Raw genomic sequence first — 21578 nt, 5'->3', positions numbered from 1 at the left:
ATTGTTATACTCTTCTTTATATTGTCATAATTATTAATAACATCAGTACCTTCTTTCAACTCCTTTATGCAAGTGTCTTGATATTCCTAAAAAAAAATGGAATATAAATATTTATCGTTTGTACGAGCATACGAGTCTTTTTAATTTTCAACCTAGATAGCTTATGTCTCGACTCATATTCCGTTTTTGCCTCATTGTTGTTTACCAATGACAATTTAAACTTTGTAAAAAATTATACCAAATTTAAATCTGATTTCAAATGATTTTTTGAATCAACATTAAAGTTCTCACTTAATTGAGTAGATCTTATACCTACCGTGAATATCTTACCAATATAAGTCCGTTTAATTTTTTCTTTAATTGAAAAATCATATACAACCACGATCCTTCCATAACTCTATGTTCGACAAGTAAAGAATTTTATGTTTTTAAAATCCCTCCTTCCTCGTATAAATTTATGCATGCTTCAAAATTCAAAAAGAATTGTGGGCTTCTTTTTATATAGATGGTTCACATGCCTTATAGTGTGACATAATTCATGAATGTTTTCTACATAACTAAAGAAATAGCTTTAATCATTGCGCCATCTTAATCTGTTAGAATTGTTTTAGGCTTTTCTCCATCAATTGCCTTAAGAAATGTTTTAAATAACCACAAAAAAGAAGAGATCGTTTCATCATATAGTAAAGTCGCAACAAAAATAATAATTTGCCTATGATTATGAAGTCAAAGAAAATATTTTCAACGGCCGATAATCCTTATATTTGTGTCAAAAGTGATAACGTCATAATCATTTTTCATTTGTGCATCAGTCCAAAATATACTTGTTATTTGCTCTTCAACGTCCATTTAAAATTCATAGAAGAATGATATATTTTCATTTTCTTATTTGAAATACATCATCATTACACCCATTTCACCGTGATTACATCCTTTTTGTTACAATATAATTCTTAAGATCCTGTCTTGTAAAACCAGTAGGCTTTATCCCCCAACTTGCTTTGATAGTCTTAATCCAGATTTAACTCCCAATACGATTTGTGATGTTTGTGCCTTATATGTGCATCAATGAGAGCAAATCATATGAACATAATTAGGCGGTTGAAAAGGGTGATTATGATGTGCTACAAAGTCAACAACTTTATATTTTTGTATCTGGATCAACTTCATATTTTAAGATTTTAGAATATGATTTAAAAAACAAACACTAAAACCAACAACTAGCTTCCAATAACAATAATTTGTAAATGGTATGATTACCATTTAATTTTTTAAAATTTAAAAAAAAAATCAATTATTTTAAAAACACTAATTATAAAGATATAATAAAATTTATTTTCTCTTATTTTTTATAACTAAAAAATAATTTGTAAGACAAGTATAAAGTGTCCTATAAAATCAATATATTTTTGCATATATTAGAGTTTGTACTTATAATCTTCAATAAAGAATAAATAAGTGTCTTAACATTTTAAAAAGTAGAGATTAGTTTTAATAAGTGATACATGAATATGAGTGACTTGGCACAAGAGAGTTAAAGCATTAATGGGATGATGTGCGCATCTAATTTAATAGACTATAAATAGGTATAAAATTTAAAAATGGTGTTAAAATGAGGAGCTTTGTTATGACAAAATAAGAAATGTAGTTTCAAATAGAAGTTATATGGATGAGTTGATCACTTTACTAAAGCCGAAAACTCATTAAAATCTGTGGGTATGGCCGTCTGGAAATTCAGTGAAAGAACTATTTGCAGCAGAATAATTTGAACCCCTTCACAAGTTCAAGCAAACAAAACATGAAGAAAAAAAAACTACAAATCACACTAAAACTGTATAAGATGGTTGTTCAAACCACTAATCCATCTAATATTAATAATGTCAACTCATTTGAACAAAAAATTGTTTTAGAACCTCTGTGACCGTCTAGTTGTTTGAATAGTATAAAGATCATTCCTTTGAAAATGGAATGCACAGTCTGAAGGAGAGCCACATACCAGGTAGTCATTGTGATTTTAATAAGAGAAAAATGTGCTAAGGAATTTGTCATATCAGAATATTGGCAACCCGTTACTAGTCCTAGCCCCTCCCTAACCTTAACCAATATTAAATTTGGGTAAGCTCTAGCATACAAAACTTAAGGGCACGATTTCTTCAGTTGTTCCGTGATCTTCATACTGGCTGTTCAAAGTAAAAATGGATCATCTCGGGACTCAAATCTCAAAAGAAAAGGAATCACAATACCAGTTAACTTACCAATTAAAATCCATTTGGTTTTTCACAACTCATCATGGCTTTCTGGTTGTTCCGAATTCAGTAAGTCTAGCTTGTCTTGTAATTCCTGTTACATTCCAGTCACCATTAGTATCATATTGAGGTAAGGACAATATTAATTATCATGTAATAATCAGTTTAAATACCTTCAGCTTTTCTTCCTGACAAAGGGCCGGAGTAGCTAATAAAGCTACGTACCTGCCATGAGGTCCATGAGACGCAGCAATGAGAAAAAGGAAAAACATAACAGAAAAATTTGACAAAAAGGAAGAAAAATGATGAAAGGAGCAGAGAAAAACAAAATCACAATCCCTACTCGCAGCGGCTTGGTTCATCTACATCAGTAATCTCATTCGACAACCCACATTTTAGCTTGACCTGTTAAAAAAAAACATTAATTACCGACCGTCCAAAAATCTGAACCACCTTTCAAGTTTTTATTTCCATGAGAAACTCCACATACAAGTAGTAATTTAAATTATTATGATTATTTTTTATGGGAAATGTAAGGAAACTGAAATTGAACTTGCCCACTGTTGCAAAAGGTTCACCAACTATAACTCACTGAAAGTATGTCTCAAACCCAAAATGAACTAAGATATCTGTTAATACACTCTTAACTCTTATGTATGTCTCAAACACTTGTGCGTGCATCTAACCCAAATGAATATAATTACTTTAGAAAGAATAGACACAGAATAGTCCTGTAAGTAACATACAAACAGTTGAGTATATTTGATTCTAATTGTTTTGGAATGAATAGATGCAATATAGTCCTCTCAAAACTGAAAGAAATGATGCATAATTTTTAAAATTCAAACATATATACCTTCAAACTCCTATCAGGACCGTTCCAGCATTTATCACCATTAGAAAACACCATTACTTTGTATGAATCCTCAAATTTGTCCCAGCCACTGTGAAAAGAAAACTGAATTACTCTCGCCTCGTTTAAAGGGAATATAAAACTATTTGTTTTCACCAACTAATGCTTAAATTATTTTGAACTGGAGAAAAGCGGTCTGCTAAAATTTATCAACTAGTTACCAAAACCTTACCCCAAACGGGTGGTGGAATGGCCCTCCTCCTGAGTAGCCTGTTTATAGGGGCAGACTTTGTAAGTGTACCTGAACAAAAATTTGCATCCCAGAAAGTGAGATGAAAAAGGAGAGGACTATCTAACTTTCAGATTTACAAAATGCCAAATACAGCATAAAGTAAAAACTGTTGGGAAAGAAAAATTGTAACTTGTTCTGCTTGCTCTCAAAGCAACGACCATAGAATGAATAAAACTCCTTTGCTGGACCTGTAGTATTGAAGTTTTGCTTCAGTTACTCAAGCCAATTCCATACTTAAAACCTCTACAATACAAATGTTATCAGCATCATACTAACCAAAATCAAGTTTTTGCTTTTGCGTCAGGCTCGATATTCTAGACTGTATTTTAGACAACTTAGTACTTGATTCGTCATATTCCCTGCGTATACGAGCAGCATCTAGAGCCACCAAAGAAAAAGGTGCAAGTTATATCAATCTGGATAAAAATATATGGGTAATGGAATGTTAAATGTATACCTGACTGGTTCACAGGTGTCTGGAATATATTGACAGAATGAAAAATATTCCACACAGATTTCTGTATTTTCTCTAACCAAGAAGGATCGTCTTTTGTGGTAACATCTGAGTTCATTTGAATTACCTTAATCACAAATCTGTTATATACCACACTTTGATAAACATTTGCATTAATATCTATAGCAAACCTGACAAGTCTGGTTCGGCCTCAGTGTCAGATTTGTATGAGGAACTAAGGTCATCGTTCTCATCATCTTGAAATTCGTCGTCATTTACATCTTCGTCATATTTGTGGTTTTCATCGTCACTTTCAGAAGCATATCCTTCACTATCGCCATTAGTTGTCCCGTGTGGGAGATCTTCCTGATCTTCATTGTCTAATGCAGTGTCAGCTTCAGCACCTCTTGCACCAACATCTTCTTTGACCCAACGAGAAGCAACAAGCCTGCCCAATTCTTCCTTTGATAATCCATCAGTATTTTCAGATACATCTTTACCCTAAATACGCGCAAAGAGAAAAGAAAAAACAAATGAGAAAAGTGGAGGAATATTGTGAAGTTATTTCTGAACTAAACTAATATACATAACTTCGCACAACTTATCAGTTCAAATAGGAAAGAAGAATTCCTCTAAGAGACAGATATCAGAAGAACTGAAGATGAGTTCTAAAGGGCACAAAACATGCAGTTAGTCGTTAAAAATGGCCGTGTTTAAGACTTGTTAAAGAGTCCCCCGTCAGATGAGATATGGCCTGAACAAATGTTTAAGCTCAACCCAAATTCTAAGATGGTATGATAGCTTGATTATATATTGGGGCACCAAAAGCTAGTAGCATTTTTGAACACATGGCAAACCATTGTATTTATCTTGATGCAAAAACACTCCTATAACATGGTTCACCATCAGCTCAAATAGTGAATGAGGCAGTTAAAGATGTTCGAAGACGAAGAAAATGTGGTTAAGCTTTTAAGTTAAATTTTGAGACGGCTATAATATGGTTCATCAGCTCAAATAGTGAATGAGGCTGTTAAAGATGTTCGAAGACGAAGAAAATGTGGTTAAGCTTTTAAGTTAAATTTTGAGACAGCTAATGATTGGATGTCACAACTCTCAAGGTTGGTCAGTAAAAGCTTTTAAGTTAAACTTTGAGACAGCTAATGATTGGATGTCACAACTCTCAAGGTTGGTCAGTAAAAGCTATCCATTGAAACTAGAATGGACTATGGTATTTCATAGAGGTGGGTTGCTGAATTTATCTTAATTGAAAGCTTTTATGTGATTGTAAATGTTTATTTAAACTATTGTTTCTTAAGAAGTGGAAAATTGGGTAAAGGGACCCTTTAATACTATTGCTTCTTAGTGCAAATGTTAAATAATTCCAAGTGCTGGTGATGAGTATCTTAATAAAGGCACTAAAGTATGTTCAAAACGAAACTATTGTTTGTTTCTCAGCTCCAGCTTCAAATGAATGTTAGCAAGTACTCTCTTTTTTCACGAATATATAAGCCCACAAAATAAGAAGAACAACTCCCCCTTTAAGAAATTTAGTTGATATCTTTTAATTTTCTGAATGAAATCAAAAGATATTTGCATTGTCCAAACCACCCTTCATTAGAACTTGTTCCATGAGAATAAAAAGTTATTTGAAAATACTAAATTATAAATTATTTGAAGGGTATTATATGAATGATATCATTAAATACGGTAAAAGTAATTAAGATTTGCTTATATTCTGAACACCATAAAAGCTTGACTATTTTATACTTATGTTCAGACCGCAAGGAGTGCAAGAGTTAAATAAAGAGGGGGAAGAAAAGAAAGAAGTATAATAATCAATGTTTCCGAGATTGTTCTGTGGCTGGCTGAACAATCCTGTCTGTGCCCCTAAATTTGGGTGGGATTGTGCCAGCTCATGGAACCCGTGGGAACGAGGTACTGCAACATTTGTTTGGTCCTCCTTTTCCAGTTGATGGAGAGCAGGTAGTCAATTCAAAAACCTAGCCCCAGCACATTGTCCGGTAATCAAAATCCCTAATCTGAAACCTGATAGAAATGAGACTATTGCCTTATTTTGCTGGTGTGAGATCTGCAAGTGGTCATGCAGCATTGCCCTGCTACCTAAACCCTTAGTGCAGTGACCCTGTGATGCTGCAAGTAAAAGCTTTGTGTGTCTGAATACTTTACCCTGCATTTTTTAGAGCTACAACTTTTTTATTCATAAGTGCTGTGACCTGCAAGTGTCCCTTCTTTCAAGTGGTTGATTGTGGTCAGTAATTTCTAGGTGTGGAGTGTTATCAAATTGCCCCGCCATGGCCGCTATGGCGGATTTACATGGCAGTTTTTGGGCTCGCCGCAATGGTAACTATCGGCCGCTATTGCGGGGTTTTCCGCCATAATCTGCAATAACGGCGTCGCAAGGCGGACGGTATGGCGGGATTTTGCCTCTCCGCCATGAACAGCCGTCCGCCATGGACAACACTGGGTGTGGGTGGGATATTGAGACCGACTCTGTTGTTGTGTTTGAGTGCTGTATTTATCTATGTTTTGTTTTGGCTCTGTTGGCCATTATCTTATAGGGCCGTATGACATCTATTTATGTAATTTTTTATTGTACACTTGTGATCGCTTATTTATTTTGAATTGGAGTAATTAAGGTTATTTTTCCGAAGTATGTTTTTAAATTTATACACATATAGAATAATGTAGAGTTTTGAGTTTGTGATGATATGGGATATGGAGTTAGTAACAATATAGGATAGTTACTTAATTAGCTAGATGAGTATGGTGTATAAATAGGAGAATACATAGATGGAGGGGATTCTTTCAGATTTGTAAGCTGTTGTGAATAGAGTAGTACTCTATGGAAGAAGGGGAAACCCCTTGGAGGAGAGATTTCGCTCCTATTCTTTCTATATTTTATGCTTCATTAATCTTTTAATAGACTGATATTCCTTTGAATTTAATTTCTTGGTTACTAACAATTGGTCCGACCTGCCGGATCCTCATTTGGCAAGATGGAGTACAGATTGACTGGCGTGGAGAAATTAATCGGCGAACAGGGAAGGTTGTTGGTAGAATTGAAGACAGACTTGGTCTTGTTAAGAAAGTCTGCCAGACATACAACAAAACAAAGAATCGCTGCAAGACGTAAAGATAAAGAGGCATCAGTTGTAGGGGAGGAAATGAAATTTGTGGAAATCTTGGAGGGGGAAAAACAGCAATAGATTACAACTTCCTTCTAGGGAGAGCTTGATGGAACTTAAGGAAGTGTTGAAACAGATTCTTGAATAAGCAAAAACCTGGTTGTAACAAAGGGTGGTAGCAGCAACTCCTATGATCGAGTTGGGTATGGAAGGAAATGTAGAAGACAAAATTGCAAAGGATCAAGGGATGGATAAACAGATGCGAAATGATGAGAAAATAATGGATTCTTAGGAGCAAGGTGATAGAGATGATAAGAATAATAATGTAAAAACTAACCCCCACAATGGTCTATCACAGCAAAAGGTTTAGGAATAAAGGGAATCAGTAAGGTTTTCCCTAGCCTTAGTTAGTTGGTTTCTGTTTGTTAGTTTCTGTTTTCTGTTTTAGGGTAGTTGCTTTATATTTTTGTCCTTTATCCTTGTGTACAAGAAGTCTATAAATAAAGAATTCCCAATGAAAGGATCTTTGGTAAATCTTAGTTTCGGACTGGTTTCAAACTGGCGTAAGGAGAGTATCCTCTCTTGTGTATCTTTTACTTTTTCTATCAATAAAACTATAGAAATGAATATACTCTTTTTCTCCATTATAGTATCCTCTCGTGTATCTTTTACTTTTTCTATCAATAAAACTATAGGAACGAATAAACTCCCTCTCTCTATTGCTCTTTCTAAAGGAACTAACACGAGACATAAATGAAAATGACTTTTTGGAGATCAAGAATCATCAGTTGAGATCAAGGTTGTAATCAAAGTTAGAGATGCACCAGTAAAGACTCACTGTTTTCAAAATCTGAAACTGGCTGATCTGAAACAGAGTTTGGCTCATCAAGTTCCCAGCAGTGGGATCCTAGAGGGGTGTATTGTTAGGATTTAGAATAATGAGGAGTATGTTATGATACGGTAAAGTTTGATTTAGTAACAATAAAGGATAATGAGTAGTTAGTTAGAGAAGTTAGTTGGTTAATTGATTAGTTAGGAGAGTTTCATGTATAAATAGGAGCATACGTGGATAATGAGGGGAGTCATTTAGAATTGTAAACTTTTGTAAATATAGTAGACTTTATTGTAGAAGGCGAAACCCTTGGAGGATATATTTCTCTCCTATTCTCTCTCTATCTTTTATTCTTTCTTGACCTTTCAATAAAATAGTTATTTCCTTTTAATTCAATTCCTTGGTTCCTAACACACACACAATGGTAATTTTCCATGAAGAAAGACAGATACTTTCATGATATGTTATTTCTGCTCACAATTTATTTGATTTTGAGGATATCTTTGTTGAGGTGTAACATGTATGACAAGATAAGGCTTAGTTTTTGCCATCGTATCTTGCATCCAATCTATTGTAGCTAAATACACTAGATTACACATAAAGACAGTCAGGAAGAATTGAAAGCAGATCAACACCTTGCCCTCAAAAAATACAGTTTGGCCAAAAACAAATTGCAGAACACAAAAAATTTAAAAAGTCAGAGCAAAGACCAAATAAAAAAGGGTTTAAAGCCAGTAATTACAATGTTACATAACCATAAAATATAATACATAAAATAAGTTAAGCAAAATATAACATTAATTTTTTAAAATGTATAAGCATGGTAATATTAATAACCAAATTTGTTATATCAGATGATAAGAAGCACCACGGGAGGGGTATTGTTTCAAATGTCAACTATTCATTTTCATTTTGAAACTGCAATATGTTTAAATCTGAAAGAACAACCCTATCAAATGACCAGAAGCACCACAGTGTCAACTATTCATTTTCATTTTGAAACTGCAATATGTTTAAATCGGAAAGAACAACCGTAGTGTTTCCTTACATCCAAATCTGAGAAATCAAAGGTAGTAAAACAATTTTTCACAAGAAATGTTCTGCAACCACTGATGTCGTATCCTAGATATCATAATTATTGACTGAGAAAAATACTAGATAAATAATCAAGTGCAATTGTTTTGGCAATGAAATTATTTTTTTACGAGACCATTCAATGTATATCTCACTTCATCTCGATTTTACAATATGATTGGGTGCCTCTGAAGCATGGATACTTCTAAAATGGTGAAGTACCCGTACCAGGTCCTAGTACACATACCATACTCACGGTACTAACTTTTTCCTAGTTTTTTTGTTTCCGGAGTTAAAATCTGTGGTTTTTCATATATTAATATAATACTATTTATGCATTTTAGTTTCTTTGTTATTGTAACTTAACATCATTTTACTTTTAAAACTTTTATTGTGATGTTTTGTTCTAAATTGAACTATTTAGTTCTCTCTTAATACATTTTATAGAGAAACTCCTATTTTTTATTGGCATACCCGTTACCTTGATTTTTTTAAAGGGAAATGCTAACGAGTGCCCCTGGGGCACTGGTTAAGAGATTAAAAAGGTAAGTTGAACATTTTTAAGAGACTAAAAATACATGCTTTTTCTAAAAATGTGTATTCAATGGATTAAAAACATAAATAATTAACTGTTTTAAAGAATCTTGTGTGTATTTAATGAACTAAACATATAATATTTTCCCTATTTAGAAATCTTAACCAGTGCCCTGGTTGGCATGACCCTTTTTTAAATACCGTATCTCGAACCAGTACCTGTACTCCTATTGGATATTGTACTCGTACCTATGCATCATAGCTGGGTGCTAGTATCATAAAACTGACTCTTCTTGGGGAAGTTATGAGACAATAACCGACAAAAAAAGAGCCTATCAGTACCTCGTTATGACCAAATATTAGTTGATTAAGTGAATCAAGCAGTCTAAATCAATTCAACAATTAGGTATGAGACGAGAATAAAAGTAAATTCTAGTCAAGCTATGACTGTATGAACTATGCAGATACCGTATTGATGACTTCGCCAGAAGACTCTGCCTCTCCAGTCGTCAAATCAATTTCAGATTCAACAGTGGGTTCTCTCTCAGCTTCTTTTGCATTCTACATTCAGAAAAACCAGAGTAAAATTGTTGAAAAAGTTTTATACCTAAAGAACACGCATGGCAGGAAATGCCACCTCAATAACAATAATTAAGAAAATAAAAACTGCAATCCACAAACTCTATGCACCTCTTCCACTTTATTAAGCAATGATCCTTCACTTTCAGGGGCATCAGTGGCTTCAACAAAATTATCAAGTGTGTCGGCTAGCTTTTCCCCAGCTTCATCCTGTAAAAAGTTTTCAATGTTAAATAGATGTATTAAACCACTAGTCACATATGGAGTAGCGCTCCAATGCGACAGATGGATGGGTGGAAAAAAGTTAATTTTCTATCTACATTTGCAAGTACAATAAAATGGAAAAATAGCAACAAAATTACACTTTCTTCTAACAACATACTTGCATGTTTAAGGGGTTAATAAAAGACCGGGAAAATCATATATACATAGAGTCACTTCATATTAACTAAATGCTAGATTCCAGATTGTTAATGAGTTCAGAATTTAGAACAAAACTCTTCAATAGGCTTATTCTGATTATAAAGTCAAGTTGCAGTATAATTAGCTGATAAAATCCAACCTGATCAACCAGAGAATCCTCTTGAACTTCAGTTTTATCATGACTACTTGCCACAGTATTGTCTTCAACGTGTGAATCCGTTTCAGCTTCATTTTCATGTTTTGTGTCTTCTTCATCGATTTTAATTGTTTTTTCATTAGCCTTCTCCTCAGCCTCTTTCTTCTCCTTCTCTTCTTTTTCCTTCTGCAGACGCTCCTTCTCCTCTATCTTCTCTATTTGTTCTTTATGGTCTGCAATGGAGACAAAAGGAGTTTGTTAAAGAAAGAATTCCATTGATAGGATTCCATCATATGACAAATCTTAAAAAAACATTACAGCATTTCTTTATTACCCAAAACAAAAGTTCACATCCTTTATGACATAGCCGAAATCAGTTATTTCACAGTCGAATATGTTATGTGATCTTGCCTTTCAAAACAAGGAAAGTGCTTTCCAGTCCTAAACTATGGAGTGAAAAATGCCTCCCCCCTTGTTAAAATAGAGTGATAATAGTGATTACTCTGTCATAAGTGGTTCATCAATTAAAAATAGTTGGGTGTGGTCATATGCGTAATTAAAAAGTTAGTTCAGAATATCCCAGACACTTAATACTTTTCCTGCATTTTAAGGTTTTATGCTAAACCAATAAAGGTGTCTAATCTATCACTTCAAACCAAACATAACAATAACTACATTTCTGCATTCCTGATCAGATTTCATGATACATTCACTTGATCCTACCAATGCAAAATAAACCTATTTTAGAAAATAGCATTTTTAAATTTGATACAATGGCTCCCCATTTTATCATCTTTTAAAGATGATCTATTGATCATTATTTTATGGCTATACCCTTTAACACAAAATTAACATAGCTTATATATCCTTAAGTTCAACATTACAGGAAAGAGTAGAACAAAAAAAATATACCCTTTAGCTGTTTCACAACCCCTTTAAGTATACTTTCTTCGTTTTTCAATTTAGAAAGCTCTGCACCATCCTTCTCCATTGATAACTTTGCTTGTTCAATTTGTTGTTTTCGCAGTTTGATGCCCTCTTGATATGTGGTAATCTTTTTTTTAAGCTTATTTCGAGCAACTTTCCCAGCCTCCCAGCAGGTATTTAGGCACTTTGCTTGACCGTCATATTCATCACTTCCATCACAGCAATCTACACACGATAGCAGGAAAGTGAAGTAAATAACTTCAGAGCTAATGAAACAAAAAAGTCTAGAAACAGTCCAAACTACAGGCTAGCAGTTCATTGGGTACCAACTGTTTTTAAATACAACGCCCGCAATATTTTTAAGTCAGAATAAAAGAATTAATAATGCTTATAGAGCAGTTTAACAAACGAACAGTGTAAATGGTGGATCATTTGCTAAAAAGTAACCGATTAAATCATGTTCATTGCTCAGACATACTTCTAAAACCATATATATAGAATCTCTGTCAACGATCATGCATAACTGCATCTATCCTATATAGATTTTGTTTTTCCTTCAAACAATTTTCCCCCCTCTTTCCCTAGTTTTGATTTCATGACTAAAGTCACAGTTTTAAACATCACGACGCATCATTCGCATTTGACCGCAATTCTCTGCAATGTCAAACATCACGACGCAGCCGTATCTGTTACCCCTATTTAAAACCCCTAGCTAAAGCACTAACTCTAAGAACTGCATCATGTAATCATCAAAACACATTATGCTCACCGCAAATTCCATCATTAACTCGAGACGAAAACAGATAGACAGGAGCATGCCCAGCATTCTGACAATAAAATTTCCCACGCGGACACGCTGATGTACCTACAATAACAACAATCACAGAAAAATCAAAATCAATGATCCAATACATAACAAATAAAAATAAATCAAAAATCATTTATAAATAAAAAGATATAGAAAATGAGACCAGGTTCATCGGTTCCATCGGGGCAGTCACAGAAATCGTCATTGAGCTGCTCCTTGTTGAAATTTGCGGATCCGTCTTTGCATCTAATCACATCATGAGACTTGAAATATTTTACATCTGCGATAACATCAAGTAACAGATGAAATTTTAGATTTAAAAAAATTATAATGTGTAAATAAATAAATAAATAAACCAATAAATCATAACAGAGAGATAAACCTTGGGGTGCGATTCCGAGGAATGGGTCTATGGGTTTCGATGAAGAAGAGAATGAGAAGAGCAGGACGAGGAGCAGTGAAATGAGAAAAATTGGAAAACGCAGCTTCATGTTAGTTAGATCGAGTGTTGAAATGGTAAAAGTGGGTGTAGAAATTGAACTAGTGTTGATTTTCTGGGAAGGGGGTGTAATTGGGAGAATGATGAGTACCGTTTTCGGACACTAGCGAGCAGCGACTGCTACTGACTCGTGAAATTAGATTTCAGAAATGTCATTTCAAGAGGATCGCCAAACTCAACTAAATTTTCTCTTCTGTGTGGGTAGATTAAATTTTTATGTCGAAAAAAAACTTAAATTATTTAGAAAGAAACTTAAAAGCACATATTGATTTATTTATGAGTTAAAGGAACGTGCTTTTCTTGAACAAAATATAAAAAATCAACCTGTTTTTGGCGTACTAGATTTTTTCCACAAATGAAATGCTTTTTTAAGCTAGATTAGTTTTATAGCATTATGACCATATACTATTATTACTCTCACTTTGTGATTATGAATGCTATAATTCTTTAAAAAAATTAAACTAGTATTAGTTAGATTGATTTTAATAATAAAATGAATTTTATTTTATTTAAATATTATTATTAGCTATAGTTAATATATATATATATATATATAAGGTCTTTATGATGGTGTTATAATATTTAAGGAGGTTTTAGAATGTCAACTCATGTGACTATGAGTGGTTCTGCATGTAAGTATTGTGTTTATGGTATAATGATTTGTCTTTTTTTAGTTAGAAGAGTAATGTTTATATGGCCTTTAGCCTTAGGTTTTTTTTATGAACGATAATTGATCATTAGTAACGGTGGATTGTTGAATCCTTATTATTTATGAGGATGTTGATCAATTATTGACTCTGACTTCTCTCTATCCCAGGAACATCTTTCCTCATATTTTCCTTTTATTATATTAGGTCTTTCACTGCTACAGTAATCATATTCTGAATTTTGAAGATACGATATTGCTTAGACGATTTCATTGAGAACTAAAATTCATAAGATTGATCTGTTGTAATCGGTTTTCGTCGATACTTTGAGGTTTCTTAATTTTCAATCAAATGTATTTTCCCTTTCAATATGTTGTTATATGTCTTGTATGCTTTATTCAAGTTCTATAAAATATGTGTGAATTAATTTCGATTGATATATGTTTCATAATTGTGTTTGTTTAATTCGCGTGTGTTTAACACGTTTGCTTAATTCGGAATATGTTTGCTTAATTCAAAAATTAGGAACACATATCATATATTAGTATCAATACGCTTGTTATTGTTATTGTAATCGAAAAGGGATTATAATTCGCTTAGGACATAGAAATTATATTAACCAAAGATAAGTTAAGAAACCAAAACAGTAGATCAGTTTATTTCATAACCACTTTTTATAATCATTTTTCATAATCACTTTTTATAATCATTTATTCTCAATCGAATTGAAACCCCTCTATTTTGTTTTCTTATCTGGTTAATTTGTCAAGAGTCCTTCCGATACGATACTCGAGTGTCGCTTCCATAGACTATTGTTCTTAGTTACTTATTTTTTACTCGTGTGCGACAGCTGATCAAATTGACGTCGTTGTCAGGGACTCTTATTATAGTCATAGGTGTTGTGTTTTAGCATTTTTGCTCTAACTCTCTTGCGTTCTGGCAATTTCGTGTTTTAACATAAAAAAATTATTTTTAAGAAAATCGTCTCATATTATTCCGATTCTTTGTTAATTCATTAGAAAAAAATTAAGGATAAAAAGTCTATATTTATAGACTAAATAGTGGACGCCCCATAAAAATCTGAAATTCCTTATTTTTCTATTTTTTATGATTTTTTTTCTATTTTGATAGTTTTAGAAGATTCCGAAAAAAAAACTCTCAAAATTCTTATTTCACTTAGTTAGATTAAATTTCATATTTTTGTATTTTTATGAATTTATTTTAATCATTTTTTCCGTATTTCAATTGTTTTTGCTTAATAGGGACATTGTCGGGATTTTATTATTTGTTTGTGCATTGTTGAATTAGTTATGTGTTTTCTCATTATTTATTGATTTTTTTCCTTTTCTATTGAGTTTAACATGGTTGACCAAAGAACTCTGAGATAACTTGTTGATCCTAATGTTAATTATAATGCTTTATGTATTGAATATCATGTTGTTGTTGTATCTTTCAAATTGAAATCTGGTTTAATACACTTGTTGCCAAGGTTTAATCGTCTTGCAGACGAGAATCTGCATATGCATTTGAAGGAATTTCAGATTGTGAGTTCTACACCTTTAAGACCTAAAGGAATCACAGAGGATCACATCAAGCTGAGAGCATTCACGTTCTCATTACAAGGTGCTGCAAAAAATTGGTTATACTATCTTAAGCCAAATTCTGTTACAACATGGAATGATTTAAAGAAAGTCTTCCTAGAAAGATACTTTCCTGCCTCCAGAGCTGCATCAATCAGAAAGGATATATGTGGTATTAGACAAGACAATGAATCATTGGCAGAATACTAGGGTAGATTCAAATAGTTATTGTCAACTTGTCCTTAACACCATGTTATCGAGCAGTTACTTATTCAATACTTTTATGAAGGATTGCTATCAATGGACATAATTGATGAACTTACCTTTTTAGTGAAACAATTGATGTTACCCCTGCCACCACCACCACCATATAACCTTCCACAAGTAATCACATCTTCACCTTCTGAACCCTCACTAGAGGAACTTGTCAAGCAAATGGCTGTAAATAGTCTCTAATTTCAGCAGCGAACAGATTCTAGTATTCAGACTTTACAAACACAAATTGGACAGTTTGCTGCTTCAATGAACGTCATACAACAAACTCAAGGATCAAACCAACTATCTGACCAACCGTAGTTAATCCAAAAGGCCATAATGTGAGTGCAATTTTCTTGAGATCCGAAAAAATTATTGAATCAGCCCCAGAAAAAAAAATTAAAAAAATTGTTAGTGTAACACCTGAAAATAAACTTGAACCTTCTATTATTGTTGAGGCTGAAAAAAAGTATGTATCACTAATCCCTTTCCCACAAAGAGTACTGAAAAATAAGAAGATTGACGAGGAAGAGCATTTTGTTTTTCAAATAGAGTTGCTTTCTGAAGTTGTTGATGAAGCTTATTATGATTTGTTTTCAGCTGATTTTCTAAATTTTTCTGGTTTTAATGATATTTACTCATATGATGATTGTACTAACACTAACCTTTGTGTTGTTTGTGCTGATATTGATGTTGCCTTACAAGGTGACCGTGTAGATGAAGTTATTTATGTAACTGAAGCTCTTGACATCTCGGTTCCCTCAAACATACCTTCCATTGAACAACTACCTTCTTTAGAGCCTAAACCACTTCCTGAGGATTTATATTATTCATCAAAGCTTCAACTTGAGCAGGAACATAAGAAGCGAATTGGATGGACCTTGGATGACACTCGTATGCATAAGATCTCACTTAAAGATGGAACAAAAGTAATGAGGCAGTCCCGTAATCCTTTGATTCTTGATGTTGTAAAAAATGATATCACTTTCACGTGCACATTCAACATTTTACTTATCGAAATCCTTCTTTGATCCTGGAATACAAGGCAAAAGCACTAACCAAAATTTCAAGGTCAATGGTCACTACCCAAAGCTACTTCATGAGAGTCCCATTTTGGAAGAAGAGACTGTAGAAGAGCTCTCTTTGGGAAAGGTTGCTTATGTGATTATTTATCTGCCTTGACTCTTCGGGTGTGTTGTTTTCTTTCTCTCACTCTTATTTTATATTTATGTTATTTCATTTATGACAATGTATGTTTTAAGTGTGGGGGAGGGAACCATTTACTTTGTTTTATTTCATTCAATTTCTTCTTCTTTTTCTTACATGAAAAAAATGCATGTTTTTTTCTGTGATTTTTGAGTTGCAATTGTGAGTATTTTCTCTGTTCTCTTGATTAAAGATTTGTGGTGTGATGTGATTGATTCTTTTTATACATTCATAGTATGATATATTAGACTAAACTCTAAATTGTACATTATTTATGGTAGATCAATTAACCTTGTGAGATTTTGAGCCTTTTAATTGATAACATTCAAAATTCCATCTATTTCTTTCTTGTGTGATTTCACTCGTGTTTGTTAGTCTCTAGAACTTGAATTTACTCTTTTTGAAAATGTTAATTACTTGTGCACATTGATATGATAAAGACAACTTATTTTGGTTTTATTTTTAGCCACTTATCCAAAAAGTCAACCCTAAATAATTACATCCCTTGTGTTGAAAACCCTTTGAACCTATTATCTCGTTCTATATTTAAACTCATTACAAGGCTGAAAGTGAAAAACAATATTATCACTCATTCATAGGGTTGAAAGAGTCTTATTGGAGTTGGGTGAGGTTGAATAATTATAGTTGTGATATTTGATTCAAAAAAATATTGGCAGAACTAAAAGGAATTATTTTCCTGCCGTTTTCATTAATCTGTATCCATATATGTACAATGATCATGTGTGACCAATATAGAAGCCTCTTAACTATACATCAATTATTTGCTTAAAATAGATTAGGAAGGTACTGCCTATTATATGAATGGAAAAGATACAGATGTTATTACAAGAATATTCTAACAAATATTTTGGTCTATCACACCCCCACAGTGGAAGCGGGAGGTTCCCATACGCTGAGACTGGTCCGAAAATCATCAAAAAGTATGCGCGGGAGCCCTTTAGTAAATATGTCAGCAATTTGATGACGTGATGGGATATGAAGAACTCGAGCTTGACCGTGAGCCACCTTCTCGCGAACAAAGTGAATATCCATCTCGATGTGCTTCGTCCGTTGGTGTTGAACGGGGTTGCCGGAGAGGTATATGGCACTGACATTGTCACAATACACCAACGTGGCTTTTGGGATCGTAAAATGTAGTTCCGGGAGAAGATTTCGAATCCAACATGACTCGGACACGACGTTGGCTACCCTTCTATATTCAGCTTCAGCACTAGAACGGGAAAGAGTAGGTTGTCGTTTAGATGACCACGAGATAAGATTATCACCAAGAAAGACACAGTAACCAGATGTTGAGCGCCTTGTGTTAGGACAACCACCCCAATCCGCATCAATGTAGGAAGTAAGACTAGAGATGGATGAAGGGTACATATGTAAGCCGAAATGTAGAGTGCCTTGTAGGTAACGCATAATGCGTTTTAGAGCATTCATATGTTTTGTTTTTGGAGCATGCATGTGGAGGCATATCTGCTGGACAGCATATGAAATATCTGGTCGAGTGAATGTGAGATACTGCAAAGCACCTGCAAGGCTCCGATAATGAGTGAGGTCCTCAAGCGGAACACCTGATGAGACACTGAGTTTTTGTTTGGTGTCAACAGGTGTGGCAGACGATTTGCAATATGACATGCCGGCCCGATCAATGATCTCTGCTGCATAATTTTTCTGACAAAGAAAGATACCACCTGTATGTCTGGTTACTGCAATGCCTAGAAAATAGCTAAGAGGGCCCAAATCCTTCATGGCAAATTCTGAAGCAAGGAGCATCATGATGGATTTCCGAAGATCATCAGTGGATGTGGTGAGAATGATGTCATCGACATATAGAAGAATATATGCCATGTCCGTGCCTTTGCGGTAGATGAATAAGGAATGGTCGGTTTTGCTATGATGAAAGCCTATGGTGGAGACATAGTCAGCAAATCGTTGGTACCACGCTCGAGGAGCCTGTTTGAGCCCGTATAATGATTTTTTTTAGAAGACAGACGTAGTCCGGGTGAACATGATCACGGAAACCCATGGGTTGATGCATATAGACTGTCTCATGAAGATTGTCGTGTAAAAAGGCGTTCTGGACATCTAACTGATGAATGGGCCATGAGTTTGATAAGGCAATGCTGAGAACCATCCGGATAGTTGCTGGTTTAACCACAGGGCTGAATGTTTCATCACAATCTACTCCATCTTTTTGAGACCTGCCATCACCAACAAGACGAGCCTTATAACGCTCAAAAGAACCGTTAGATTTCTTTTTATGACGAAAAATCCACATATAGCGAATAATATTAACATCACAAGGTCGTGGGACCAAATCCCACGTCTTATTTTTAATAAGAGCATCAAATTCTTCCTGCATGGCAGATTTCCAATGTGGATCGGACAAGGCTAAATGTGGATTTTTTGGAACGGGAGAGGGTAAGAGGTCATGGGCCGAGGCAGATAGGTTGAACATGCGTTTGGGTTTTGAAATGCCACACATGCTTCGTGTTGTTATGGTCCTTTCGATATGGTGAGTTGGCTGGTCATTTGTTGGAGGTGGGTCGGTTGGGATGATGGTGTGCGGAACATGGTTATTGTTTGGGGAAGTAGTTTGGCTTATGGCTGGAGGGTTGACTGCAATTTGTTGCAAAGTTTGATTTTTCCAGTGATGTATGCGAAAAGGATGTAAAGTATCATCAAAGAGATCATATGCATTATTAAAGGGTAAATGTAGCTTAGAAAAGGGAAATTGAGTTTCATCAAAAACTACATGCCGTGAAATAATTATTTTTCTGTTTGACAAATCATAACATTTATATCCTCTGTGATTGGACGGGTAGCCCAAGAAAACACACGGGGTAGAGCGAGGTTGTAATTTATGGATACTGGTAGAAGGAAACAGTGGATAACATAAACAACCAAAAACCCGGAGGTGTGTATAAGTGGGATCCCGGTGATATAAAATCTGAGTAGGTGACTTGTGATTATGAGATTTATGTGGGATAATATTTAACAAGTAAGTTGCAACTTGAAGAGCATGATGCCAAAAAGAAGTGGGCATGGAAGAATGGACAAGGAGAGTGCGAATCATGTTATTTATGGTGCGTATTTTTCGTTCCGCTTTACCATTTTGAGAAGAAGTATGCGGGCAAGAGAAACAAAAAATAAGACCATTAGCATCGCAATATTTTCTGAAAGACTCATTGTCAAATTCACGTCCATTGTCACATTGAAAATATTTGATGGTTTTATCAAATTGAGTTTTAATGAGAGAAGTCAAGGATGAAAACATAGAGTAGACTTCAGGTTTTTTGCTAATAGGAAAAGTCCACAAAAAATTAGAGTAATCATCCAAGAATAAAATATAATATTTATTCCCAACTGTGCTTAAAATAGGAGAAGTCCATAAATTGCTGTGCATAATGTAACAACCCAATTTTAGTATTTATTTATTATACTATTATTATATTGTATTTTAATTATATGGAGTGGTAATTAATTAATTGGTTGTTAGGTAGTATAATAATTGACTATACTAATTGAATTGGTGTATTAATTAATTATTTAGTTGATATGAGATATAATTAAATAATTATATTAGTTAACTTAGTGTGTATGTTGAGTTGGTTAATTTATTTGAATTTAAATAGAGATATTTAAATATTAGATATTATTGGGCCTAGTGATTAAATTAGATGGATATCATGATTTAAGCCCAAAGAGAATACTAATATAAATAGTAAGAAGTGAGGAGAGTGAGAGTTAGAATTCAGTTGATCATTGAAGGCAATAGAGAAAGAGGAGAGGAAAAGTAAAGAGAAGTTAGGGTTTCCATCAAATTGAAGAGGTAAGGGGGGAATCCCTATTATTATGGGTTAGCATGATCGAGTCAATGGGTAGGAACATGTTTAGGTCGAAATCCTTAATTTGCATGGTTTATAATTATTAGGTTTCATAAATACTCTTGATTTGTGATGATTGGATTGTGCTGAAATCGTAAATTTATGTTCTATGGCGTGAGTTATAATTTTCTGAACGTGTAGCTTTTTACGGAATCGAAATCGGAGGTCCGAAGGTCCTCCAACGATGAGAAACACGGAGAATTCTACATTCTGTTTCGTTGTTAACGCAGGAATAGCATTCTGTTTTGCGTTAATCGGTTAACCCAGGGCGTTAACCGGTTAACACTGTTGAAAACCTGTTAAATTTGTATTCTATCTTGCGTTAATAGGTTAACCAAATGCGTTAACAAGTTAACACTGTTGAAATACTATTAAAATTGCATTTTGTCTCGCGTTAACAGGTTAACCCAGGGCGTTAACCGGTTAACACTGTTGAAATACTGTTAAAATTGCATTCTGTCTTGCGTTAACAGGTTAACCCAGGGCGTTAACCGGTTAACATTGTTGAAAACCTATTAAATTTGTATTCTGTCTTGCGTTAACAGGTTAACACTGTTTGAAAAGTGAAAAATTGATATTTAAATGTTGTATCCGTTTTAAGATGAAATCTATGTGTACATAATTGATAATTAACCATTAATTGTGAATGATATATTGTTATGAGGGTGTATATGTACCAGTGGGGGATAATTCATAGAGTTGGATTATGGTGATATGTGGAAGGTTAAGATGGTAGAGATGATCTTAATTGCATATGTGTTGGTATGTGTGCATTCATTCATAGCATGGTCGACTTCATTGTGGAAGTGGTGAAACTGTGGGTTCACATGGTAATAGACGTTGATCCTTAATTGGAAATAGGCGTAGTGGCTTGGATTCTATATATTGAATCGGAAAGCGGTGGAACATTGGGTCCATATAGACGTTGATCCTTAATTGGAAATAGGCGTAGTGACTTTGATCTTGTCCGGATCGGAGTGTGGCTTGGATTCTAGATATTGAATCAGAAAGCGGTGAAACTTTGGGTTCACATTGAGGTACCGCATGCATAGAGTCACATGTCTTGCATTGAGTCACAGTTGAATGTTGTATTGTTGTGATTGTGATGTGTGTACGAGTTATAGTAGTTGAATTTGGTGATGTTTGGATACCTAACTTGGTGAAATATGTGATTATGTGATAATTGTG

General features: G+C 34.1%; 1 protein-coding gene across 1 annotated transcript; it reads right to left on the bottom strand.

Moving 5' to 3' along the window:
• Positions 1-1832: 1832 nt before the first annotated feature.
• On the bottom strand, positions 1833-13074 carry LOC127100307 (glucosidase 2 subunit beta). The gene is made up of 17 exons (XM_051037445.1): positions 12687-13074; positions 12468-12584; positions 12266-12361; positions 11482-11721; positions 10573-10802; positions 10122-10220; positions 9900-9992; positions 4037-4346; positions 3849-3953; positions 3668-3769; positions 3522-3579; positions 3332-3400; positions 3103-3190; positions 2590-2651; positions 2420-2471; positions 2256-2340; positions 1833-2180 (listed from the first exon to the last, which is right to left on the bottom strand). The coding sequence occupies exons 1-16, from the start codon at positions 12793-12795 to the stop codon at positions 2278-2280; spliced, it is 1893 nt and encodes a 630-aa protein (XP_050893402.1). The 5' UTR covers positions 12796-13074; the 3' UTR covers positions 1833-2180; positions 2256-2277.
• Positions 13075-21578: the final 8504 nt, after the last annotated feature.

Source organism: Lathyrus oleraceus, chromosome 7 (assembly GCF_024323335.1).
Source record: "Lathyrus oleraceus cultivar Zhongwan6 chromosome 7, CAAS_Psat_ZW6_1.0, whole genome shotgun sequence".
NCBI classification, from domain to species: Eukaryota; Viridiplantae; Streptophyta; class Magnoliopsida; order Fabales; family Fabaceae; genus Lathyrus; species Lathyrus oleraceus.
The sequence above is the reverse complement of the archived record's forward strand: the minus strand, read 5'-3'. Positions and strand labels throughout refer to the sequence as shown.